We start from the raw sequence: 21,870 nt of genomic DNA on the forward strand, positions 1-21,870 counted from the left end.
GTTGGGGGGTCGTGAGGGGGCTGAGGATCGTGGGGTGAGGAGGGACTGAGACCCCCGGGCCTTTCTGGGGGTTTGGGGGGAATCCTGAGGGGATTGAGCGCCCTTTGGTGATGTTTGGGGTGTCATGAGGGGGATGAGGGTCCCTTGGTGAGGGTGTCATGAGGGGGGGCGAGACCCCCAGCCCTTGGAAGGGATCTGGGGGTTCTGAGGGGCCTGAGGGTCCCTTGGTGAGGGTGACATGAGACCCCCCCATCCCTTTGTGGGAATTTTGGGGGAGTCCTGAGGGGTCTAAGGGTCCCTTGGTGAGGATATTGTGAGATGGGGTTGAGACCCCCAGCCCTTGGTGGGAATTTGGGGGGTCCTGAGGAGGCACCAAGGGGGCAGAGGATCCCTTGGTGAGGTTTAGGGGGGTCTTGAGTGGGCTGAGGGTCTCTTGCTGAGGGTGTCATGAGCCCCCGGTCCTTGAGGGGAATTTGGGGGGTCCTGAGATGGGGGCTAAGCCCCCCAATCCTCACTGGGGGTTTTGGGAGCCTCTCAAGGGTGAACCCTTGGATTTCACTATGGGGTCCCTCCTGGGGAGGTCAGGGGGGAATTTTTAGGGATAAACCCCTTGGATTTCAACATAGAGACTCCCAGGAAGGGCAGGGGGCATTTTTAGGGATAAACCCCTCAGAGTTCAGTGTGAGGACCACCCTGGGGAGGGCAAAGGAGCATTTTTAGGGATAAACCCCTCGGATTCCAACCTGGAGACACTTCCTTCCCGTTCCTATTCGTGTTCTCCAGCTGCTGCTTTTTCACACCCAAAATTGTCACTTTGCCCCAGAAAACACCTTCCCATGGGAACATTCCTGCTGTGTGGAAACTCATCTTCCTTTCCACCCCAAAAAACCTTAAACTTTGCAGCTGGTTTTGGGCTGAAATCCCTCAAATCCCAGCGTGGGGGGTTGGTTTTCTGGGATCCCTCCGGATCCTCCCACCGTCGCACTTCGCTCCGGGTCGGTTAAGTCCAATTACTGATTAATTCCAGGGATTTCCGAGCTGCAGGAATGTTTTGCTGCCAGCTCTGGAAGTCCAAGGGGTGTGAGGAGCTGTCAGGACCTGCAGAAATCCCAGCTGGGATTTGGCTCTGTCCCAGCTGACCCAAATTCCCGATCCTTTGATTTTTCCGTGCGGGAGAAGCGCTGGGAGCAGGGGGAATTCTGCGCCTGGATGTGCCAGCTGGGGGAGCAGCATTCCCAGGCTGAGGGGGAAAGGGTTTTGTGGGCACTGGGATGAAATTTTCCCTCATTTTTGAGTGGTTTGGGGAACATTTACAACGCTGGGTTTGGCATGAGGGAGAGGTTTGGAGCTTGGTGCTGGAATTTTGGGGTTCAGTGGCTGGTGCCAGGTGAGGACTGGAGGATGGTGTGTGAAATAATTAAGCCCTGAGGTTAATGATGGTTAATGAAGGGGGTTTGCTTGAGGTCTGCCAGATCCCTATGGGAGGTGGAAGGATTGGGAATTTCCTCTTGGTTTATTCGTTTATTTCCTTTATTTTCCATTATTAAAGCAGATGTGGCTTTAATTTGTCCCTGTGTCCTGTAGGGCTTCCACGTTGGCTCTTATTTATGTATCCCAATATTTCAATATTCCAGTATTCCTAGATCCCAGTATTTCCATAATCCAGTGTTCCAATATTTCAATTTCCCAATAGCCCTGTTTTCCAATATTTCAATATTCCAGTATTCCAATTTTCCAATAGCCTTGCATCCCAATATTTCAATATTCCTACATTTCAGTATTCCTGTGCACCAATATTTCAATATTTCAATGTTCCAATATGTCAATATTCCTATAATTCAGTATTTCAGTATACCTGTGTTCCAATATTTCAATATTCCTATATTTCAGTTGTTTTAGTATTCCTGCCTTCCAATATTTCAATATTCCTACGTTTCAATATTCCAATATTTTGATATTCCAGTATTTCAGTGTTGCAATATCCCAGTATTCCAACACTGCTATGTTCCTATTTCCCTACATTCCAGTACACCAATATTCCCACAATTCCATGTCCCTATATTCCAATATCCCTATTTTTTCTGTATTCCAAGATTACCCAATTCCCATATCCCAGCATTCCCATCTTTTGCTGCAGAAACCACCCCAAAATTCCCGAGTCCCATCCCTGTTCTGGCAGCATGAAACCCCCCCTCATTTTCCTCGGATCTGTGAAAATCCCAACTCCTGGAATTCCTGGAGGAGGAAACAATAACCCAGGACTCCCAAAATAGCTCTGATTTCCCTTCCTTTCACGGGAGCAGCGGGATCGGCGCGGGAAATCCGCTCTCCCGGCCATCCCGGTTCCTCCAGAGGGAACTCCCCAAAATCCAGGCCCTGGAGCTCTGGGAGGAGCTGCCTGCGTGGATTTGGGATGTTCAGGGTGTTCATTCCATGCAGGATTTCCTTCCCACCTCCTGGAATTCCCAGCAGACCGGCCCCGAGGAGGGGAATTTTTGGGGAGGAAGAGCCTGAGCGAGGAGGTTGTTCTGCTCCTGAGGAATTCCTGCTGGGATTTATGGGGGATATTTGGGATGTGGGCACTCAGCTGTGGCTCTGGCACTCCACAGCTCATCCCTGTCCTGGAAAAACCTGGATATCAGCCACTCAAGCATGTTTTCCATGAAAAATCCACTCTTCCCCATCCTCATCCAACACCAACCCATGCTCTAGGCGCTGCCTGGGTGCTCCAGGTCCTTTTTCCATCCCTCCCTCCCTCCCAGATCCAGCATCCAGCTCCTCCCTGTGCCTTCCCAAGGCTTTGGAATGCTCCAGAATCTCTGGGAGCATCCAAGTCAGACAATGGGAGCTAATTGAGCTCTTGATTAGCACCCGGAATGTCGATCATCCCCGATCCACTGGGAAGAGAAGCTCCAGAGCTGCTTGGGGAAGGACAGAATGGAGGAAAAAGGGATTTATCCATAACATTGAGTGGGAATATGGCTGGACTTAGGTGGGGTGGGCAGGGCTGGGGGATCCTGGATCCTACCAGACTCATTCCTGCAGCAGGGAAACCTCTGGAACAGCTGCAGCACTGGGAAGGTGTCAGGTTTTGATGGAATAACCTCCGGAATCGGCGTCTTCCCAACATTCATGGGTGAGGCCAAAGGCTTTTCCCTCAGGAGGTTGGACTGTCCCTCTCTCCGTGGGCTCAGTTTTCATTTTGTGGGATGGAAAAGCCTTGGAAATTTTTGGCATTGCTTGGGATGAGTTTTCCAGGGCAGGTTTGATCCGCGTTTTCTGGGCAAAGCCAAATCCGGACTGTGGAGCTCTTGGGAATGTCAGGAACGTTCTAGAAGTGGCTTGGGAATATTTTCTGTATTTCCATGGGATTTTCCAGTGTTTCCAGGAAGTTTGGGGCTGGTTGAGATGACTTTTCCTGAGCTGGTGTGATCCAGATTTTCCAGGCAAGTCCAGATCCGTGCCATGGGGTTCTTGGAAATATCAGGAATGTTTGAGGTGGCTTGGGAATGTTTTGTGTCTTGGGTGTTCCCATGGGATTCTGGAAGGTTTGGGATTGATTGGGATGAGTTTTCCTGGGCGAGGTTCAGTCCAGACTTTTTGGGGAAAGCCAGATCTGAGCTATGGGGCTCTTGGGAATGTCAGGAATGTTTTGGAAGTGGCTTTGGGAATATCTTGGGTCTAAAGCGCTTCTGTGGGATTCCAGGAAGTTGGGAGCAGATTGGGATGAGCTTTCCTAAACAGGTTGCCCAAAATGTGATCCATGTTTTCTGGGCAAAGCCAGAACCAGGCCTTGGAGTTTTTGGGTATGTCAGGAATGTTCTCTGGGGGTGGCTTGGGAATGTTTTTAGCAGTTCCATGGGAATTTGGGATATTTTTCCCTTTAGGAATGGGGTGAACGTGGAGGGAGCCACGCACGAGCAGGTGGTGGATCTGCTCCATGGGAATTCAATGAGAATTTGGGATTTGTTCCCTTTAGGAATGGGGTGAACGTGGAAGGGGCCACGCACAAGCAGGTGGTGGATCTGCTCCATGGGAATTTGGGATATTTTTCCCTTTAGGAATGGGGTGAACGTGGAGGGAGCCACGCACAAGCAGGTGGTGGATCTGCTCCATGGGAATTTGGGATATTTTTCCCTTTAGGAACAGGGTGAATGTGGAAGGGGCCACGCACAAGCAGGTGGTGGATCTGCTCCATGGGAATTCAATGGGAATTTGGGATATTTTTCCCTTTAGGAACGGGGTGAACGTGGAGGGAGCCATGCACAAGCAGGTGGTGGATCTGCTCCATGGGAATTTGGGATATTTTTCCCTTTAGGAACGGGGTGAACGTGGAGGGAGCCACGCACAAGCAGGTGGTGGATCTGCTCCATGGGAATTCGATGAGATTTGGGATTTGTTCCCTTTAGGAACGGGGTGAACGTGGAGGGAGCCACGCACAAGCAGGTGGTGGATCTGCTCCATGGGAATTTGGGATATTTTTCCCTTTGGGAACAGGGTGAATGTGGAAGGGGCCATGCACGAGCAGGTGGTGGATCTGCTCCATGGGAATTCAATGGGAATTTGGGATATTTTTCCCTGTAGGAACGGGGGGAACGTGGAAGGGGCCACGCACAAGCAGGTGGTGGATCTGCTCCATGGGAATTCAATGGGAATTTGGGATATTTTTCCCTGTAGGAACGGGGGGAACGTGGAAGGGGCCACGCACAAGCAGGTGGTGGATCTGCTCCATGGGAATTCAATGGGAATTTGGGATATTTTTCCCTGTAGGAACGGGGGGAACGTGGAAGGGGCCACGCACAAGCAGGTGGTGGATCTGCTCCATGGGAATTCAATGGGAATTTGGGATATTTTTCCCTGTAGGAACGGGGGGAACGTGGAAGGGGCCACGCACAAGCAGGTGGTGGATCTGCTCCATGGGAATTCAATGGGAATTTGGGATATTTTTCCCTGTAGGAACGGGGGGAACGTGGAAGGGGCCACGCACAAGCAGGTGGTGGATCTGCTCCATGGGAATTCAATGGGAATTTGGGATATTTTTCCCTGTAGGAACGGGGGGAACGTGGAAGGGGCCACGCACAAGCAGGTGGTGGATCTGCTCCATGGGAATTCAATGGGAATTTGGGATATTTTTCCCTGTAGGAACGGGGGGAACGTGGAAGGGGCCACGCACAAGCAGGTGGTGGATCTGCTCCATGGGAATTCAATGGGAATTTGGGATATTTTTCCCTGTAGGAACGGGGGGAACGTGGAAGGGGCCACGCACAAGCAGGTGGTGGATCTGCTCCATGGGAATTCAATGGGAATTTGGGATATTTTTCCCTGTAGGAACGGGGGGAACGTGGAAGGGGCCACGCACAAGCAGGTGGTGGATCTGCTCCATGGGAATTCAATGGGAATTTGGGATATTTTTCCCTGTAGGAACGGGGGGAACGTGGAAGGGGCCACGCACAAGCAGGTGGTGGATCTGCTCCATGGGAATTCAATGGGAATTTGGGATATTTTTCCCTGTAGGAACGGGGGGAACGTGGAAGGGGCCACGCACAAGCAGGTGGTGGATCTGCTCCATGGGAATTCAATGGGAATTTGGGATATTTTTCCCTGTAGGAACGGGGGGAACGTGGAAGGGGCCACGCACAAGCAGGTGGTGGATCTGCTCCATGGGAATTCAATGGGAATTTGGGATATTTTTCCCTGTAGGAACGGGGGGAACGTGGAAGGGGCCACGCACAAGCAGGTGGTGGATCTGCTCCATGGGAATTCAATGGGAATTTGGGATATTTTTCCCTGTAGGAACGGGGGGAACGTGGAAGGGGCCACGCACAAGCAGGTGGTGGATCTGCTCCATGGGAATTCAATGGGAATTTGGGATATTTTTCCCTGTAGGAACGGGGGGAACGTGGAAGGGGCCACGCACAAGCAGGTGGTGGATCTGCTCCATGGGAATTCAATGGGAATTTGGGATATTTTTCCCTGTAGGAACGGGGGGAACGTGGAAGGGGCCACGCACAAGCAGGTGGTGGATCTGCTCCATGGGAATTCAATGGGAATTTGGGATATTTTTCCCTGTAGGAACGGGGGGAACGTGGAAGGGGCCACGCACAAGCAGGTGGTGGATCTGCTCCATGGGAATTCAATGGGAATTTGGGATATTTTTCCCTGTAGGAACGGGGGGAACGTGGAAGGGGCCACGCACAAGCAGGTGGTGGATCTGCTCCATGGGAATTCAATGGGAATTTGGGATATTTTTCCCTGTAGGAACGGGGGGAACGTGGAAGGGGCCACGCACAAGCAGGTGGTGGATCTGCTCCATGGGAATTCAATGGGAATTTGGGATATTTTTCCCTGTAGGAACGGGGGGAACGTGGAAGGGGCCACGCACAAGCAGGTGGTGGATCTGCTCCATGGGAATTCAATGGGAATTTGGGATATTTTTCCCTGTAGGAACGGGGGGAACGTGGAAGGGGCCACGCACAAGCAGGTGGTGGATCTGCTCCATGGGAATTCAATGGGAATTTGGGATATTTTTCCCTGTAGGAACGGGGGGAACGTGGAAGGGGCCACGCACAAGCAGGTGGTGGATCTGCTCCATGGGAATTCAATGGGAATTTGGGATATTTTTCCCTGTAGGAACGGGGGGAACGTGGAAGGGGCCACGCACAAGCAGGTGGTGGATCTGCTCCATGGGAATTCAATGGGAATTTGGGATATTTTTCCCTGTAGGAACGGGGGGAACGTGGAAGGGGCCACGCACAAGCAGGTGGTGGATCTGATCCGCGCCGGCGAGAAGGAGCTGGTGCTGACGGTGCTGTCGGTGCCGCCGCACGAGGCCGAGAGCCTGGAGCCGCCCGAGGAGCCGCTGGGGCCGCCCTTCTACGACTACAGCGAGAAGCAGGCGGTGCCCATCTCCATCCCCACCTACAAACACGTGGAGCAGAGCGGGGAGAAGTTCGTGGTGAGGCTTTTATCCCCCTGGGAATGGCGGGGAGATCTGTGGGTTTGGGGTTTGGGGTAGGGGGGTTGTTCACGCTGAGTAGCGGGGTTGAAATGTAGGATTGTTGAAGTATAGGAATGTTGGAATATAGGAATGTTATGATATAGGAATGTTGGACTATTGGAATGCTGAAATTTAGCAATGTTGAAATGTAGGAACGTAGGATTGTTGGAATATTAGAATGCAGGAACAGTGGAATAAAGGAATGCTGAAATTTAGCAATGTTGAAATGTAGGAACGTAGGATTGTTGGAATATTAGAATGCAGGAACAGTGGAATAAAGGAATGCTGAAATTTAGCAATGTTGAAATGTAGGAACGTAGGATTGTTGGAATATTAGAATGCAGGAACAGTGGAATAAAGGAATGCTGAAATTTAGCAGTGTTGAAATGTAGGAATACAGGGCTGTTTGATATTGGAATACAGGAATGCTGAAATTTAGGAATATTGGAATTTAGGGAAACAGGGCTGTTGGAGTATTGAAATTTAGGAATAGTGAAACATAGGATTATTGAAATATAGGAATATTGAAATATAGGGATACAGGACTGTTATGATATAGTAATATTACAATGTTGAACGTAGGAATACGGGACTATTGGAATACATTGGAATATAGGAATGGTGAAATTCCAGAGTGGGATTTGGCCTAAAATCCCAAAATTTGGGGCTTTGGATGCAACATGAAGAGTTTGGGATCTCTCAGTATCTCATGAGAAGCATCCATGATCCCGAATCCCAAGTTTTGGGGCTGTGGATGAAACATGGGGAGTTTGGGATCTCCCTGCATTCCATGGGAAGGAGCCAGGAACTTAAATCCCAAGATTTTTGCCTTTGCGTGGAAAATGGGGAGTCTGGGACCTCTCAGTGTCTCGTGGGAAGTATCCATGACCCTGAATCCCAAGATTTGGGATTCCTGAGGCCCTGGAATTCCGGGATCAGCAGGGACACCCCCCATCTCCAGGCTCAGCACATTCCCCTCCTCTTTCCCCAAACCCCTCGCTCCCGGAGGGCGAGCACAGCGAGCTGTGGGGAACATTGGGGAACATTTGGGAATCCTGGGGGCTCTCTCCCCAGGTGTACAACGTTTACATGGCCGGGCGGCAGCTGTGCTCCAAGCGCTACCGGGAATTCGCCATCCTGCACCAGAACCTGAAGCGGGAATTCGCCAACTTCACCTTCCCGCGCCTGCCGGGCAAGTGGCCGTTCTCGCTGTCCGAGCAGCAGCTGGACGCCCGCAGGAGGGGCCTGGAGGAGTACCTGGAGAAGGGTGCGCTGCTCCCAGGATCCTTCCTCGTCCCTAAATCCAGCCTCAGACCAATCCCGCACCCCAAAATCCCTCCTTGTCCCTAAATCCATCCTCAGACCAATCCCGCACCCCAAAATCCCTCCTTGTCCCTAAATCCATCCTCAGACCAATCCCGCACCCCAAAATCCCTCCTTGTCCCTAAATCCATCCTCAGACCAATCCCGCACCCCAAAATCCCTCCTTGTCCCTAAATCCATCCTCAGACCAATCCCGCACCCCAAAATCCCTCCTTGTCCCTAAATCCATCCTCAGACCAATCCCGCACCCCAAAATCCCTCCTCGTCCCTAAATCCATCCTCAGACCAATCCCGCACCCCAAAATCCCTCCTTGTCCCTAAATCCATCCTCAGACCAATCCCGCACCCCAAAATCCCTCCTTGTCCCTAAATCCATCCTCAGACCAATCCCGCACCCCAAAATCCCTCCTTGTCCCGAAATACCTCCTGACCCCAGTCCTGTACCCCAAAATCCCTCCTTGTCCCTAAATCCATCCTCAGACCAATCCCGCACCCCAAAATCCCTCCTTGTCCCGAAATACCTCCTGACCCCAGTCCTGTACCCCAAAATCCCTCCTTGTCCCTAAATCCATCCTCAGACCAATCCCGCACCCCAAAATCCCTCCTTGTCCCGAAATACCTCCTGAGCCCAATCCTGTACCCCAAAATCACTCCTTGTCCCTAAATCCATCCTCAGACTGATCCCACATCCCAAAATCCCTCCTCATCCCAAAATCCCTCCTCAGCCAAAAATCCCTCATCTCAAAATCCCTTCTTGGCCCGAAATCCATCCTCACCCCAATCCCGCACCCCAAAATCCCTCCTCATCCCAAAATCCCTCCTCAGCCAAAAATCCCTCATCTCAAAATCCCTTCTTGGCCCGAAATCCATCCTCACCCCAATCCCACACCCCAAAATCCCTCCTCATCCCTAAATCCGTCCTCAGACCAATCCCGCACCCCAAAATCCCTCCTCATCCCTAAATCCATCCTCAGACCAATCCGCACCCCAAAATCCCTTCTTGTCCCTAAATCCATCCTCAGACCAAAATCCCTCACCCAGATCCCTCATCCCAAACCTTCTCACCTCAAAATCTCTCCTCATCCCAAAACCCCTTCTCACCTCAATCCCTCATCCCAAAATCCCTCCTCACCCCAATCCTTCATCCCAAAAACCCTCACGCTAAAATCCCTCCTCATCCCAGAAACCCTTATCCCAAATCCTTCCTCATCCCAAAACCCCTCATCGCAAACCCCTCACTGGCATTCCTGGGGAGTATTCCTGATCCATTTGTGGGTTTGGAGTGGTTGGGTGGGATTTTGGGGTGGATCCACCTTGGAGAGGTTCTGGATCCATGAGGGACACCAGGACATGGAGAACATGGGGTTAACAGTGACACTGGGGACAGGAGGTGACCCAGGTGCAGGAATTCCCTTCAGGATGAGTCGGGATGATGAGAAAGGGTTGCTGGGATGCCCCTGGAGGGGACATTCCCGGGTCCTGGTGACATTCCGTGTGACGTTCCGTGTGTCCTGCAGTGTGCTCCATCCGGGTCATCGGCGAGAGCGACATCATGCAGGAATTCCTGTCGGAGTCGGACGAGGTGGGTGACATCATCCCGCAGAATTCCATGGAAAAAACCCTTCCATGGAATCGCCAAGGTGGGGAAACCCCTCCTGTCCAACTGTCCCCAAGGCCACTCCTGATCCCTGTCCCCAAGTGCCACATCCATAAGGTTTGGGGACAATTCCAGCCATTTTAGGTGGGATTAAGGCTTGGTTCAACAGAATTCCATGGGGAAACAACCTTCCATGGAATCATGGAAAAGCCCTCAGAGCTCCTTAGGTCCAACTGTCCCCAAGGCCAGCCCTGGTCCCTGTCCCCAAGTGCCACATCCATAGGGTTTGGGGACAATTCCAGCCATTTTAGGTGGGATTGAGGCTTGGTCCAGCTGAATTCCGTAGGGAAAAAAAATCTTCCATGGAATCATGGAAAAGCCCTCGGAGCTGCTCAGGTCCCACTGTCCCCAAGGCCACCCCTGATCCCGGTCCCCAGGTGCCACATCCATGGGTTTTGGGGACAATTCTGCCCATTTTTTGTGGGATTGAGACACCCCAAGCTCGCAGAATTCCTCCAAACCCCACAATCCTTCAGGATCCAGGGAACACGCCGGGAATGAGCAGGAATTCCAGAGGGTGAATTGGTCCCAAAGCCCCAGTCTGGGACAATTCCCAGGATGGCAATTCCACAGTGCCCGGAGCAGCGCTGACCACGAAGGGATGAAGGAATTCCATGGGAAAGTTTTCCCAAATACCCCACCTGGAGCTCCCCGGCCATTCCCTCAGGGGAAGAATCCAACCCCATCCCTCCTCCCACGCTGAATTCCCACTGGGGATTTTTAGGGATCACAAATAACTGGAAAACTGTGATTTCCTGATTTTTTTGGGGATTTTCCCTTCCCTTTTTCCCAGAATTACAACGGCGTCTCCGACGTGGAGCTGCGGGTGGCGCTCCCGGACGTCACCACGGTGACGGTGAGGGTGAAGAAGAACAGCACCACGGACCAGGTGTACCAGGTGAGCCCATTCCCACCTGGAATTGCCCTTCCCACTGGGAATTTCCATCCTCTCAACTCAGTTTCCCCACCCTCACCTGGATTTTCCTCTTTCCCACGTGGAATTTCCTTCCCCTCACCTCAATTTTCCTTTCCCACCTGGGTTTTCTGCCTTTCCCAACTGGAACTTTCATCTTCTCACCTCAGTTTTCCTTTCCCCACCTGGATTTTCCTCTTTCCCACCTGGAACTGCCCTTCCCACCTGGAATTTCCATTCTCTCTGCTCGATTTTCCTTTTTCCCTCCTGGAATTTCCACTTTTCCCACCTGGAATTGCCCTTCCCACCTGGAATTAACATTCCCTCGACTTGATTTTCTTTTTTCCCACCTGGAATTTCCTCTTTTTCCACCTGAATTTTCCTTTTCCACACCTGAATTTTCCCATTTTTTGAGGACTGGGATCCACGGGATCCAAGGATTATGGGGAATTAAAAAACACTTTGGAAAAAGGAGATGAAAATACTTCTGAAAAAGAGTAGGAATTCCAGAATCCCAGGGATAAACAAGATTTGGGTGTCTTCAGGACACAGCCCATGGAATTCCACACTGAGTTTTGGAATGATCCCAGATGGGAATTTCCCACTCCTTTTCCCTGGGGAATCCAGGCTGGAATTGTGGAGACCCCACAACCTCAACATCCCCAGGAATCTGGGAGCAAAACGGGAATGCAAAGCTGGCCTGGTTGTGCTGGCAGGGTTCCAACCGGGTTTTCCGTGGTCAGGGAATTCCCGGGAACGCCCGGCTGGCGCTGATCCCGTTTTCCCGGCGTTTTCCAGGCGGTGGCTGCCAAGGTGGGCATGGACAGCATCACCGCCAACTACTTCGCCCTCTTCGAGGTCATCAACCACTCCTTCGGTGAGCCCGGAATTCCGTGGGATTTAGGGAAAAAAAATGTAAAAAGCCGGGGAAAAAAGGGGAATGGAGGGATCTGCAGGTGCTTAGGGTGGGAATGTGGAATTCATGGGGCAGGGATGGCTCCCACCATCCCAGGCTGCTCCAACCTGGTTTTGGATGATTCCAGGGATGGGGAATCCATGGAATAAGCTGGGATAGGGAAGGATTTATCCCTAAAATCTCATTAAAGCAGGACAGGGAATCCTGGAATGGTTTGGAATGGGAAAGATCCTTAAAGATCCTTGGGATCTTGGGGCCTTCCACTGTCCCAGGTTGATCCAAGCTGGAATTGGGCATTCCCAGGGATGGGGAATCATCCTGGCTGGAAAAGCCCCCTGAGATTGAGGCCAATCCCACCAAATCCCATCCCCCAGGTGCCACTTCCAGGAGTTTTTGGGATAATTCCCAGGAATGGTGGCTCCACCCTGCCCTGAGCATCCCCTTCCAAGACCTGATCACCTTTTCCGTGGGGAAATATTCCTGAATGTCCAACCTGGACCTCCCCTGGCACAGTTTGAGGGAATGTTTCCCTGATTTCCCAGGTTTTCCCAGTGCAGAAGTTGGCTCTCAACAAGTCCCCCCACAAGCTCTACATGCAGGACCACACCTGGGATTTTTGGGATATTCCTCCAGATTCCAGGGGTTTTGGAGGGATTTGGGATCGTTCTGGAAGGGAAGGGGGGTAATTCAGAAAGATTTTGGGACCATTCTGAAGGATTTGGGGTCATTCTTGAAGGATTTGAGGTCATTCTGGAAAAATTTGGGATCCCTGGAAGGATATGGGGTCATTCTGGAAGGATTTGGGGTCACTCTGGAAGGATTTGGGATCATTTTTTGGTGGAAAAACCCCATTTTAACGCCGATTTTTTTGGCTCTCCTGGAACCCCTGTCCTCCCCACGCCCTGACCCCGACATTCCGCGGCCTCTCCGGGATCTCCCGGGCCGTTCCCAGACTCTGGAAGGATTTGGGGTCGTTCTGGAAGGATTTGGGGTCACTCTGGAAGGATTTGGGATCATTTTTGGTGGAAAAACCCCATTTTAACGCCGATTTTTTTGGCTCTCCTGGAACCCCTGTCCTCCCCACGCCCTGACCCCGACATTCCGCGGCCTCTCCGGGATCTCCCGGGCCGTTCCCAGTGCGGAAGCTGGCTCCCAACGAGTTCCCCCACAAGCTCTACGTGCAGAATTACACCTCGGCCGTGCCGGGGACGTGCCTGACCCTACGCAAGTGGCTCTTCACCACCGAGGAGGAGGCGCTGCTCAACGACAACGACCTGGCCGTCGCCTACTTCTTCCACCAGGTACAGAATTCCCACCTGGAATTCCTCTGGAATGCCCCTTTGGGTGGGGTAAACTCCTCATGGAGTCATTGGGTCCCATAGCTGATCCCAAGGTGGGATGGGGTTTTGGTTGTTTTTGTGTGATTGAGGCACTCCAAGGTTCTTGGGCCAACCCAAGGTCCCCCAAGGAATTCCCACCTGGAATTCCTCTGGAATGCCCCTTTGGGTGGGGTAAACTCCTCATGGAGTCATTGGGTCCCATAGTTGATCCCAAGGAGGGATGGGGTTTTGGTTGTTTTTGTGTGATTGAGGCACTCCAAGGTTCTTGGGCCAACCCAAGGTCCCCCAAGGAATTCCCACCTGGAATTCCTCTGGAATGCCATTTCAGGTGGGGTGAACTCCTCATGGAGTCATTGGGTCCCATAGTTGATCCCAAGGAGGGATGGGGTTTTGGTTGTTTTTATGGGATTGAGGCACCCCAAGGTTCTCCGGCCACCTTAAGGTCCCCCAGGGAATTCCTGCCTGGAATTCCTCTGGAATGCTTATTCCCGTTGGGAGAGCTGATGGGGTGCAGTGGTTGATACCAACTTTGGGAATTCCACCCATGTTTTGTGGGATTGAGGCACTCACAGAAGCGCTCCAAACCCTGCTGTCCTTTGGGATACAAGGATTGGGGTGGGAATGACCTGGGGGTAACCCCTGAGGGTGAAGCAGGAGGTGGCTCCTCCTGCTCCCATCCCAAATCCCAGATTTTTCCCATTTTTTTCCCGTCCCCAGGCCGTTGATGACGTCAAAAAAGGCTACATCAAAGCCGAGGAGAAATCCTACCAGCTCCAGAAGCTCTGCGAGCAGAGGAAGATGGTCATGGTGAGTGAATTCCCTGGAATGCTGGGGACTCCTGGAATGTCCCATGGAATCCCTGCCCTATCTGTATCCCTGGAATCCTGGTAAATTCCCTGGAATCCTGGTAAACCCCTGGAATCCTGGTAAACCCCTGGAATCCTGGTGAACCCCTGGGATCCCGGTGAGTTCCCTGGTGGATCCCATTGAATTCCCTGGGATCCCAGGGACTCCAGGAATCCCAGTGAACCCCTGGGATTCTGGTGAATTCCCCGATGAATCCCTGGGGTGCCGGTGACTCCCTGGAATCCTGGTGAACCCCCGGGATCCCAGTGCATTCCCTGGCATCCCAGTGAACCCATGGAATCCTGGTGAATTCCCTGAGATCCCAGTGAACCCCCGGGATCCCAGTGCATTCCCTGGCATCCCAGTGAACCCCTGGGGTCTCAGTGCATTCCCTGGGATCCCGATGACTCCCTGGGGTCCCGGTGCCTCCCTGCCATCCTGGTGCATTCCCTGACATCCCGGTGCCTCCCTGGGATCCTGGTGCCTCCCTCCCATCCTGGTGCATTCCCTGGCATCCCCGTGCCTCCCTGGGATCCTGGTGCATTCCCTGGCATCCCAGTGCCTCCCTGGGATCCTGGTGCCTCCCTGCCATCCTGGTGCATTCCCTGCCATCCTGGTGCATTCCCTGGCATCCCCGTGCCTCCCTGCCATCCTGGTGCATTCCCTGGCATCCCAGTGCCTCCCTGCCATCCCGGTGCCTCCCTGGCATCCCAGTGCCTCCCTGGGATCCTGGTGCATTCCCTGGCATCCCAGTGCCTCCCTGCCATCCCGGTGCCTCCCTGGCATCCCAGTGCCTCCCTGGGATCCTGGTGCCTCCCTCCCATCCTGGTGCATTCCCTGGCATCCCCGTGCCTCCCTGGGATCCTGGTGCATTCCCTGGCATCCCAGTGCCTCCCTGCCATCCCGGTGCCTCCCTGGCATCCCAGTGCCTCCCTGGGATCCTGGTGCATTCCCTGGCATCCCAGTGCCTCCCTGGGATCCTGGTGACTCCCTGGAGTCCCGGTGACTCCCTGGCATCCTGGTGCCTCCCTGGGATCCTGGTGCATTCCCTGGCACCCCGGTGCCTGCCTGGGGCCCCGGTGACCGGGCTGTTCCCGCAGTACCTGAACATGCTGCGGACGTGCGAGGGCTACAACGAGATCACCTTCCCGCACTGCTCGTGTGACTCGCGGCGCAAGGGCCACGTCATCTCAGCCATCAGCATCCGCCACTTCAAACTGCACGCCTGCACCGAGGAGGGCCAGCTCGAGGTATTCCCTGCCATCCCCAGCCCCACAGCCCTGCCTCTGTGCCCTCCCCGATCCCTGGGGTCACCCCAAATCCCTGGGATTGTCCCCAGCCTCACACCTTGGTTTTACACCATCACCGTGTTCCCAAATCCCTGGGATTGTCCCCAGCCTCACACCTTGGTTTTACACCATCACTGTGTTCCCAAATCCCTGGGATTGTCCCCAGCCTCACACCTTGGTTTTACACCATCACTCAGTTCCCAAATCCCTGGGATTGTCCCCGAGCTCATGCTCTGGGTTTTAAACCATCACCATGTTCCCAAATCCCTGGGGTCACCCCAAATCCCTGGGCTTGTCCCCAGCCTCACAGCCTGAGTTTTACCCCCTGACTGTGTTCCCAAAGCCCTGGGATTGTCCCCGAGCTCATGCTCTGGGTTTTCTGTACCCGGGATTCCCTTGGGAATGGCATCCTGAGTGCAGCCTCACAGCCTGAGTTTTACACCCTGACTGTGTTCCCAAATCCCTGGGCTCATCCCAGCTCACGGAATTGTCCCCGTGCTCACACCCTGGGTTTTACACCCTGACTGTGTTCCCAAATCTCTGGGATCACACCTTGATTTGTGCTGTCACTGTGTTCCCAAATCCCTGGGGTCACTCCCAAATCCCTGGGATCATCCTTGGTCTCCTACCTTGATTTACGCTTGGGCTGTGTTCCCAAATCCCTGGAGGTTGTGCTGGGATCATCCCTGGCACCCCTGGGATTACCCCTGACCCTGGTTTGCACCTGGTCTGTGTTCCTAAATCCCTGAGGATCATCCTGATATCCCTGGGATCATCCCCAACCTCCCACCTGATTTGCCCCTGCCTCCTGTCCCCAAATCCCTGGGATCATCCCAATTCCCTGGAATTTACCCTGGGATCATCGCTGACCTCGCACCTTTGGATTTGCAAATCCCTGGGATCTCCCCGAGCTCCCTGCTGGGATTTGGGGGAGAACTCCGGGAATCCTCCCTGTGCTAAACCTGAGACAAATCCTCCTGTTCCCTCACCCCCTGAACCACCCTGATCCCAAGGGCTCCCCTGCCCGGGATCCTGGCTCAGCTGGCTTTGGGAATTCTGCAGAACCAGGTGATTGCCTTCGAGTGGGAGGAGATGCAGCGCTGGGACACGGACGAGGAGGGCATGGCCTTCTGCTTCGAGTACGCGCGCGCCGAGAAGAAACCGCGCTGGGTCAAGATCTTCACCCCCTACGTGAGTGTCCCTGCCCCAGTCCTGCCTGGAATGCCCTCAATCTGTACCCGGGATTCCCTTGGGAATGGCATCCTGAGTGTCCCTGTCTGGATCCCAGGCCCTCCCAGGATTCCCTCAAACCCCGCCCAGAATACCCTCAGGCCCCACCCAGAAATCCCACCAGATATTCCCATAAATCCCACCCGGGATCATGAATGTCCCAGTCCTGTCTGGAATTCCCTCAAATCCCACCCAGCCTTGGGAATGGGGTGTGGGAGTGTCCCAGTCCTACCCAGATTTCCCTCAAATCCTGTCCGGAATTCCCTCAAATCCTGCCTGGAATTCCCTTAAATCCTACTCAGAACTCCCTTAGGAAGAGGATGTGTGAGTATCCTAGTCCTGCCCAGAATTCCCTCAAACCCCACCCAGAATTCCTTCAAATCCTGCCTGGAATTCCCTCAAACCCCACCCAGAATTCCCTCAAACCTCTCCTGGAATTCCCTCGGGAACAGGGGCTGGGGGAGTGCGAGGCACAGGGAGAGCTGGAAAAGGGGGGAAGGAGATGCTGATCCCAGAGAGGCTGATCCTTCTCTGGAGCTCCTGGGACCACCTGGTTCCTCTCTGGAACCCCTCTGGAGCTGCTGGATCCTGTTTGGAATTCCTGATTCCTACCTGGAGCTCCTGGTTCCTCCCTGGAGCTGTTGGATCCAGAAGTTCCAAACGAGAACCAGGAGCTCCTGGCTTTTCCCTGGAATTCCTGGCCCCAGTCTGGAGCTCCTGGTTCCTCCCTGGAGCTCCTGGCTCCTGCGAGAACTCCCAGCTCCCCTCTGGATCTCCTCCCTCCCCCTGGATCTCCTGGCTTTTCCCTGGATTTTCCCTGATTCCTGGTTTTCCCTGGCAGTTCAATTACATGCACGAGTGCTTCGAGCGAGTGTTCTGCGAGCTCAAGTGGAGGAAGGAGGTGAGAATTCCAAACTTTTCCCTTTCCCAGGTGGCTCTCAGGTGGGAAATACTTCTCCTGGTCCATAATTCCCACAGGGAATGACTGGATAATCCCAGGATGGGGAAAAGCAGAGGAAGAGCTCTGGAAGTGGGGAAGGTTTCATGGAGCAGCTGGAAAAAGGAGCTGCAGGTGTTGGGAAAAAGTTCCTGGGGATGGGAATGACCTGGGATAAATCTGGGAAAAACCTTTGGGAGCTGGGAATGGCCAGGATAAATCTGGGAAAAACCTTGGGGAGCTGGGAATGGCCAGGATAAATCTGGGAAAAACCTTTAGGAGCTGGGAATGGCCAGGATAAATCTGGGAAAAGGCTCCTGGAGGTGGGATTTGGATTGGGATTGAAATTGGGATTGGGATTGGAACTGGAATTGGAATTGAGATTAGAATCGGGATTGGATTTTGAATTTAAATTTGGATTGGCATTGGAATTGAGATTGGGGTTGGCATTGGAATTTAAATTTAAATTGGGATTGGCATTGGCATTGGAATTGGAATTGAAATTAGAATTGGGATTGGGACTTGGAATTTAAATTTGGATTGGCATTGGAATTGGAATTGAAATTAGAATTGGGATTGGATTTGAAATTTAAATTGGGATTGACATTGGGATTGGGATTGGAGTTGAAATTAGAATTGGGATTGGACTTGGAATTTAAATTTGGATTGGCATTGGAATTGAGATTGGGGTTGGCATTGGAATTTAAATTTAAATTGGGATTGGCATTGGCATTGGAATTGGAATTAGAATTGGGATCGGACTTGGAATTTAAATTTGGATTGGCATTGGGATTTAAATTTGGATTGGCATTGGAATTAGAATTGGGATTGGATTTGGAATTTAAATAGGATTTGGAATTGGAATTGGCATTGGGATTGGCATTGGAATTTAAATTGGAATTGGAATTGGAATTGGCATTGGCATTAGGATTGGGATTTGAATTGGGATTGGCATTGGAATTTAAATTGGAATTGGAATTGGCATTGGCATTAGGATTGGGATTTGAACTGGCATTGGCATTGGAATTTAAATTGGATTTGGAATTGGAATTGGCATTAGGATTGGGATTTGAACTGGGATTGGCATTGGCATTGGAATTTAAATTGGATTTTGAAGTGGGATTGGCATTGGAATTTAAACTGGATTTGGAATTGGGATTGGGATCAGGACTCTGAGCTGTGTGGAAGCCCCAGCTGGGATCTGAGCCACTCCCAGCCTCTCCTCAATCCCATTTTCCCAGAGGGAATCCTGGGCTTCTGCCACCTTCACCTTGTCCCTTTCCTTCTTTTCCAGAACCTTTTCCAGCTGGTCAGGTCACAGCAAAGGGACGTGGCCACTTAACCCCGGGAGCTTTTCCAGGAATCCCCAAAAATCCGTTATTGTATTAAAGCCCCTCCCCCAAACTAAATCTCATTAATTCCAAATCCATTCGTGCCCGTCATCTTTATGGAATTCCAGAGGAAAAAAACACAAAAAAACCTGGGAAAAGCCACCTGAGGGGGCTCCTTTTTCCCACTCAGATCCAGCTCCAGGCTGGGAATTTTGGGATTTTTGGATTTTTTTTTTTTTTAAAACAACTGGAATTAAGAAGTTGTTGTTTCTGCTGGGTCAGATGTGGAAAAATAAACGGGGGGAAAGCAGGAAAAAGCTCTGGGAATGTTCCATTCCTGCCTGGGCATCCATGGGAATAATTCCTTTAAAATCCCACGAGGTGGCAGCAGCTTTTTAAAGGGATTTTCCACCTGTTTCTCCTCCCAATCAGTTTTTTTTTTAATCACTACAAATAAAACCAGGAAAAAACATCCAAAAGGAGTCAAATTCCAAGGAAATGCCTCTCCTGGCACAAGGATCCAGCTCATGGATTTGCATTCCTGCTTTTTGGGGTGTTTTCCCAGGGATTTGGGTGTGCCTGGCTCCTTGGGATGGGATCTGGGAGATTCCAGGATCCCAAGGCTGCCCCTGGATGGGGATGAGCAGCTCCCAGGAGGAAAAATAACCTGGAAAAGCCAATTTTCCCTATTTTTAAGTGGGATTTTCCATGGATCCAGTGGCTGGGCAGCTCCCAGGAGGGAAAAATCACCTGAAAAAGCCATTTTCCCCTATTTTTGAGCACTTTTTATCCATGACCTGGGTGTCCAAGCAGGAAAAATAACCTGGAAAAAACATTTTCCCTGGTTTTGAACAGGATTTTTCCATAGTTCTGGAGGAAAAATAAGGTGGAAAACTCATTTTCCCTGGTTTTGAACAGGATTTTTCCACAGATCCAGTGGCTGGGATGTTCCCAGGAGGGAAAAATGAGCTGGAAAAGCCTTTTTTTCCCTGGTTTGGAGCAGGAATTTTCCATGTCTTGGGTGGATGAGCAGCTGCCAGAGGGAAAAACACTCTGGAAGATATTTTCCCTAATTTGGAGTGGGTCTTTCCCATGTTTTGGGAGGAAAAATAAGGTGGAAAAGCCATTTTTCCTTGGTTTTGAGCAGGATTTTTCTGTGGATCTGGCAGCTCAGCAATTCCCAGGAGGAAAAATTAAGGAAAAGCCATTTTTCCCTGGTTTTGAGTGGGATTTTTCCATGTTTTGGGAGGAAAAAAATCACCTGGAAAAGCCTTTTTTTTTTTTTTTGCCTGGTTTTGGGCTGGCCTGGAGCTGGTTCTGCCAGGGTTTGGGGTGGATTTGGGAATATTTGGGAACCAAACCCAGCAGGAGCATCCTGGCCTCATTCCCCACCTCTGGAATGTGCCAGAATTGCTCCAAAGTGGGATTTCCCCCAAAATTCCCTTTTTGGGAAGGGGTTTTCCCCACTCCTCCCCCTGGAGCCAGGATGGGGGAGATTTTTTTTTTTGGGGGGGGGGGAAATCCCAAATCCTCGGCTCTGGAGCAGCCGAGAGCCGGGAATTAATTCCATTAATTGGATCCCTGTAATTAATTGGATTTCCGTTGTCCTCGGGAGCCCCGAGCCGTGGAAAACCCAGGAATGGGGGAGGGAAACTGGGAGAGGTTTGGGATCCCCCCCTAAAATCTCCTTCAGCGCCCCCAAATTGGGTAAAATCCCAGGAAAAAAACTTTAATTTTCATCCCGATTTTCCTGCTAGCCCCAAACCCCAACGGATCAAGGAGAACTGAACCATCTTCCTGGGGATTTTTTTTTATCAAAAAAGAAAATAACCCAAAAAAGGGAGAAATTGGTCAAAAAAAATATAAAAACAAAACCTTGCCCCCTCCTTGTCCCATTTTCCCTCTTCCAGCTGCTCCCATTCCTCGGGTTCCCGGTCGGGAAAAGCCCCTTTAGTGTAATTAATTGTAACATATTCTTTTAAATAAATTGATTTATTGAGGAAATTCCGGAGGGCCGTGGCCGTGCTCCTTCCCCTGGGGGGGTTCCTTTGTCCCCCCCAAAATCCAGGAGAATCCAGGGGATGGTTTCAAACTTCTGGATTTTGGGAATTTGGTGGGTTTTTAAGGTGTGGTTTGGGGGTTGGTTTTTTTTTGTTGTTGTTGTTGTTCTTTTTTTTTTTTTTTAATTTTTTTTATTTCGACAGAAAAACCAAAAGAAAAAAAAAAAAGAGAGAAAAAAAAGTCAATTCTGAAAGGAACTGCAATAAATAGCAAATAAATAAAGCCTTGAGCCCAGGGGGCTTCACTGCCCCTCCCCCAACGCCCCCCAAACCCCCCCCAGTTTGGGGGGGCTGGGGGCACTGGTTTGGGGGCACTGGCCCAGTTTGGGGTCACTGTCCCAGTTTGGGGGGGCTGGGGGCACTGGTTTGGGGGCACTGGCCCAGTTTGGGGTCACTGTCCCAGTTTGGGGGGGCTGGGGGCACTGGTTTGGGGGCACTGGCCCAGTTTGGGGTCACTGTCCCAGTTTGGGGGGGCTGGGGGCACTGGTTTGGGGGCACTGGCCCAGTTTGGGGTCACTGTCCCAGTTTGGGGGGGCTGGGGGCACTGGTTTGGGGGCACTGGCCCAGTTTGGGGTCACTGTCCCAGTTTGGGGGGGCTGGGGGCACTGGTTTGGGGGCACTGGCCCAGTTTGGGGTCACTGTCCCAGTTTGGGGGGGCTGGGGGCACTGGTTTGGGGGCACTGGCCCAGTTTGGGGTCACTGTCCCAGTTTGGGGGGGCTGGGGGCACTGGTTTGGGGGCACTGGCCCAGTTTGGGGTCACTGTCCCAGTTTGGGGGGGCTGGGGGCACTGGTTTGGGGGCACTGGCCCAGTTTGGGGTCACTGTCCCAGTTTGGGGGGGCTGGGGGCACTGGTTTGGGGGCACTGGCCCAGTTTGGGGTCACTGTCCCAGTTTGGGGGGGCTGGGGGCACTGGTTTGGGGGCACTGGCCCAGTTTGGGGTCACTGTCCCAGTTTGGGGGGGCTGGGGGCACTGGTTTGGGGGCACTGGCCCAGTTTGGGGTCACTGTCCCAGTTTGGGGGGGCTGGGGGC

General features: G+C 52.2%; 1 protein-coding gene across 2 annotated transcripts in view; it reads left to right on the forward strand.

The window, feature by feature from the left end:
* SNX27 (sorting nexin 27) overlaps positions 1–20,783 on the forward strand; it is a 21,407-nt gene extending 624 nt beyond the window's left edge. Inside the window, exons 2-13 of one of the 2 annotated variants that reach the window (XM_041409651.1) lie at positions 4,319–4,355; positions 6,761–6,955; positions 8,072–8,264; positions 9,838–9,902; positions 10,771–10,875; positions 11,689–11,767; positions 12,944–13,107; positions 13,864–13,953; positions 15,093–15,242; positions 16,344–16,472; positions 17,353–17,412; positions 18,743–20,783. In XM_041409651.1, the coding sequence (XP_041265585.1) occupies positions 4,319–4,355; positions 6,761–6,955; positions 8,072–8,264; positions 9,838–9,902; positions 10,771–10,875; positions 11,689–11,767; positions 12,944–13,107; positions 13,864–13,953; positions 15,093–15,242; positions 16,344–16,472; positions 17,353–17,412; positions 18,743–18,790 (1,315 nt within the window). In that variant the 3' untranslated portion in view covers positions 18,791–20,783. Of the gene's footprint in view, positions 1–4,318; positions 4,356–6,723; positions 6,956–8,071; positions 8,265–9,837; positions 9,903–10,770; positions 10,876–11,688; positions 11,768–12,943; positions 13,108–13,863; positions 13,954–15,092; positions 15,243–16,343; positions 16,473–17,352; positions 17,413–18,742 lie in introns of both variants that reach the window. The other variant, XM_041409650.1, reaches the window with a different exon arrangement.
* The last annotated feature ends 1,087 nt before the right edge of the window (positions 20,784–21,870 follow it).

The sequence above is a fragment of the Onychostruthus taczanowskii genome, unplaced genomic scaffold, assembly GCF_017590055.1.
Source record: "Onychostruthus taczanowskii isolate IOZ18803 unplaced genomic scaffold, ASM1759005v1 scaffold304, whole genome shotgun sequence".
In the NCBI taxonomy this organism is placed as follows: Eukaryota; Metazoa; Chordata; class Aves; order Passeriformes; family Passeridae; genus Onychostruthus; species Onychostruthus taczanowskii.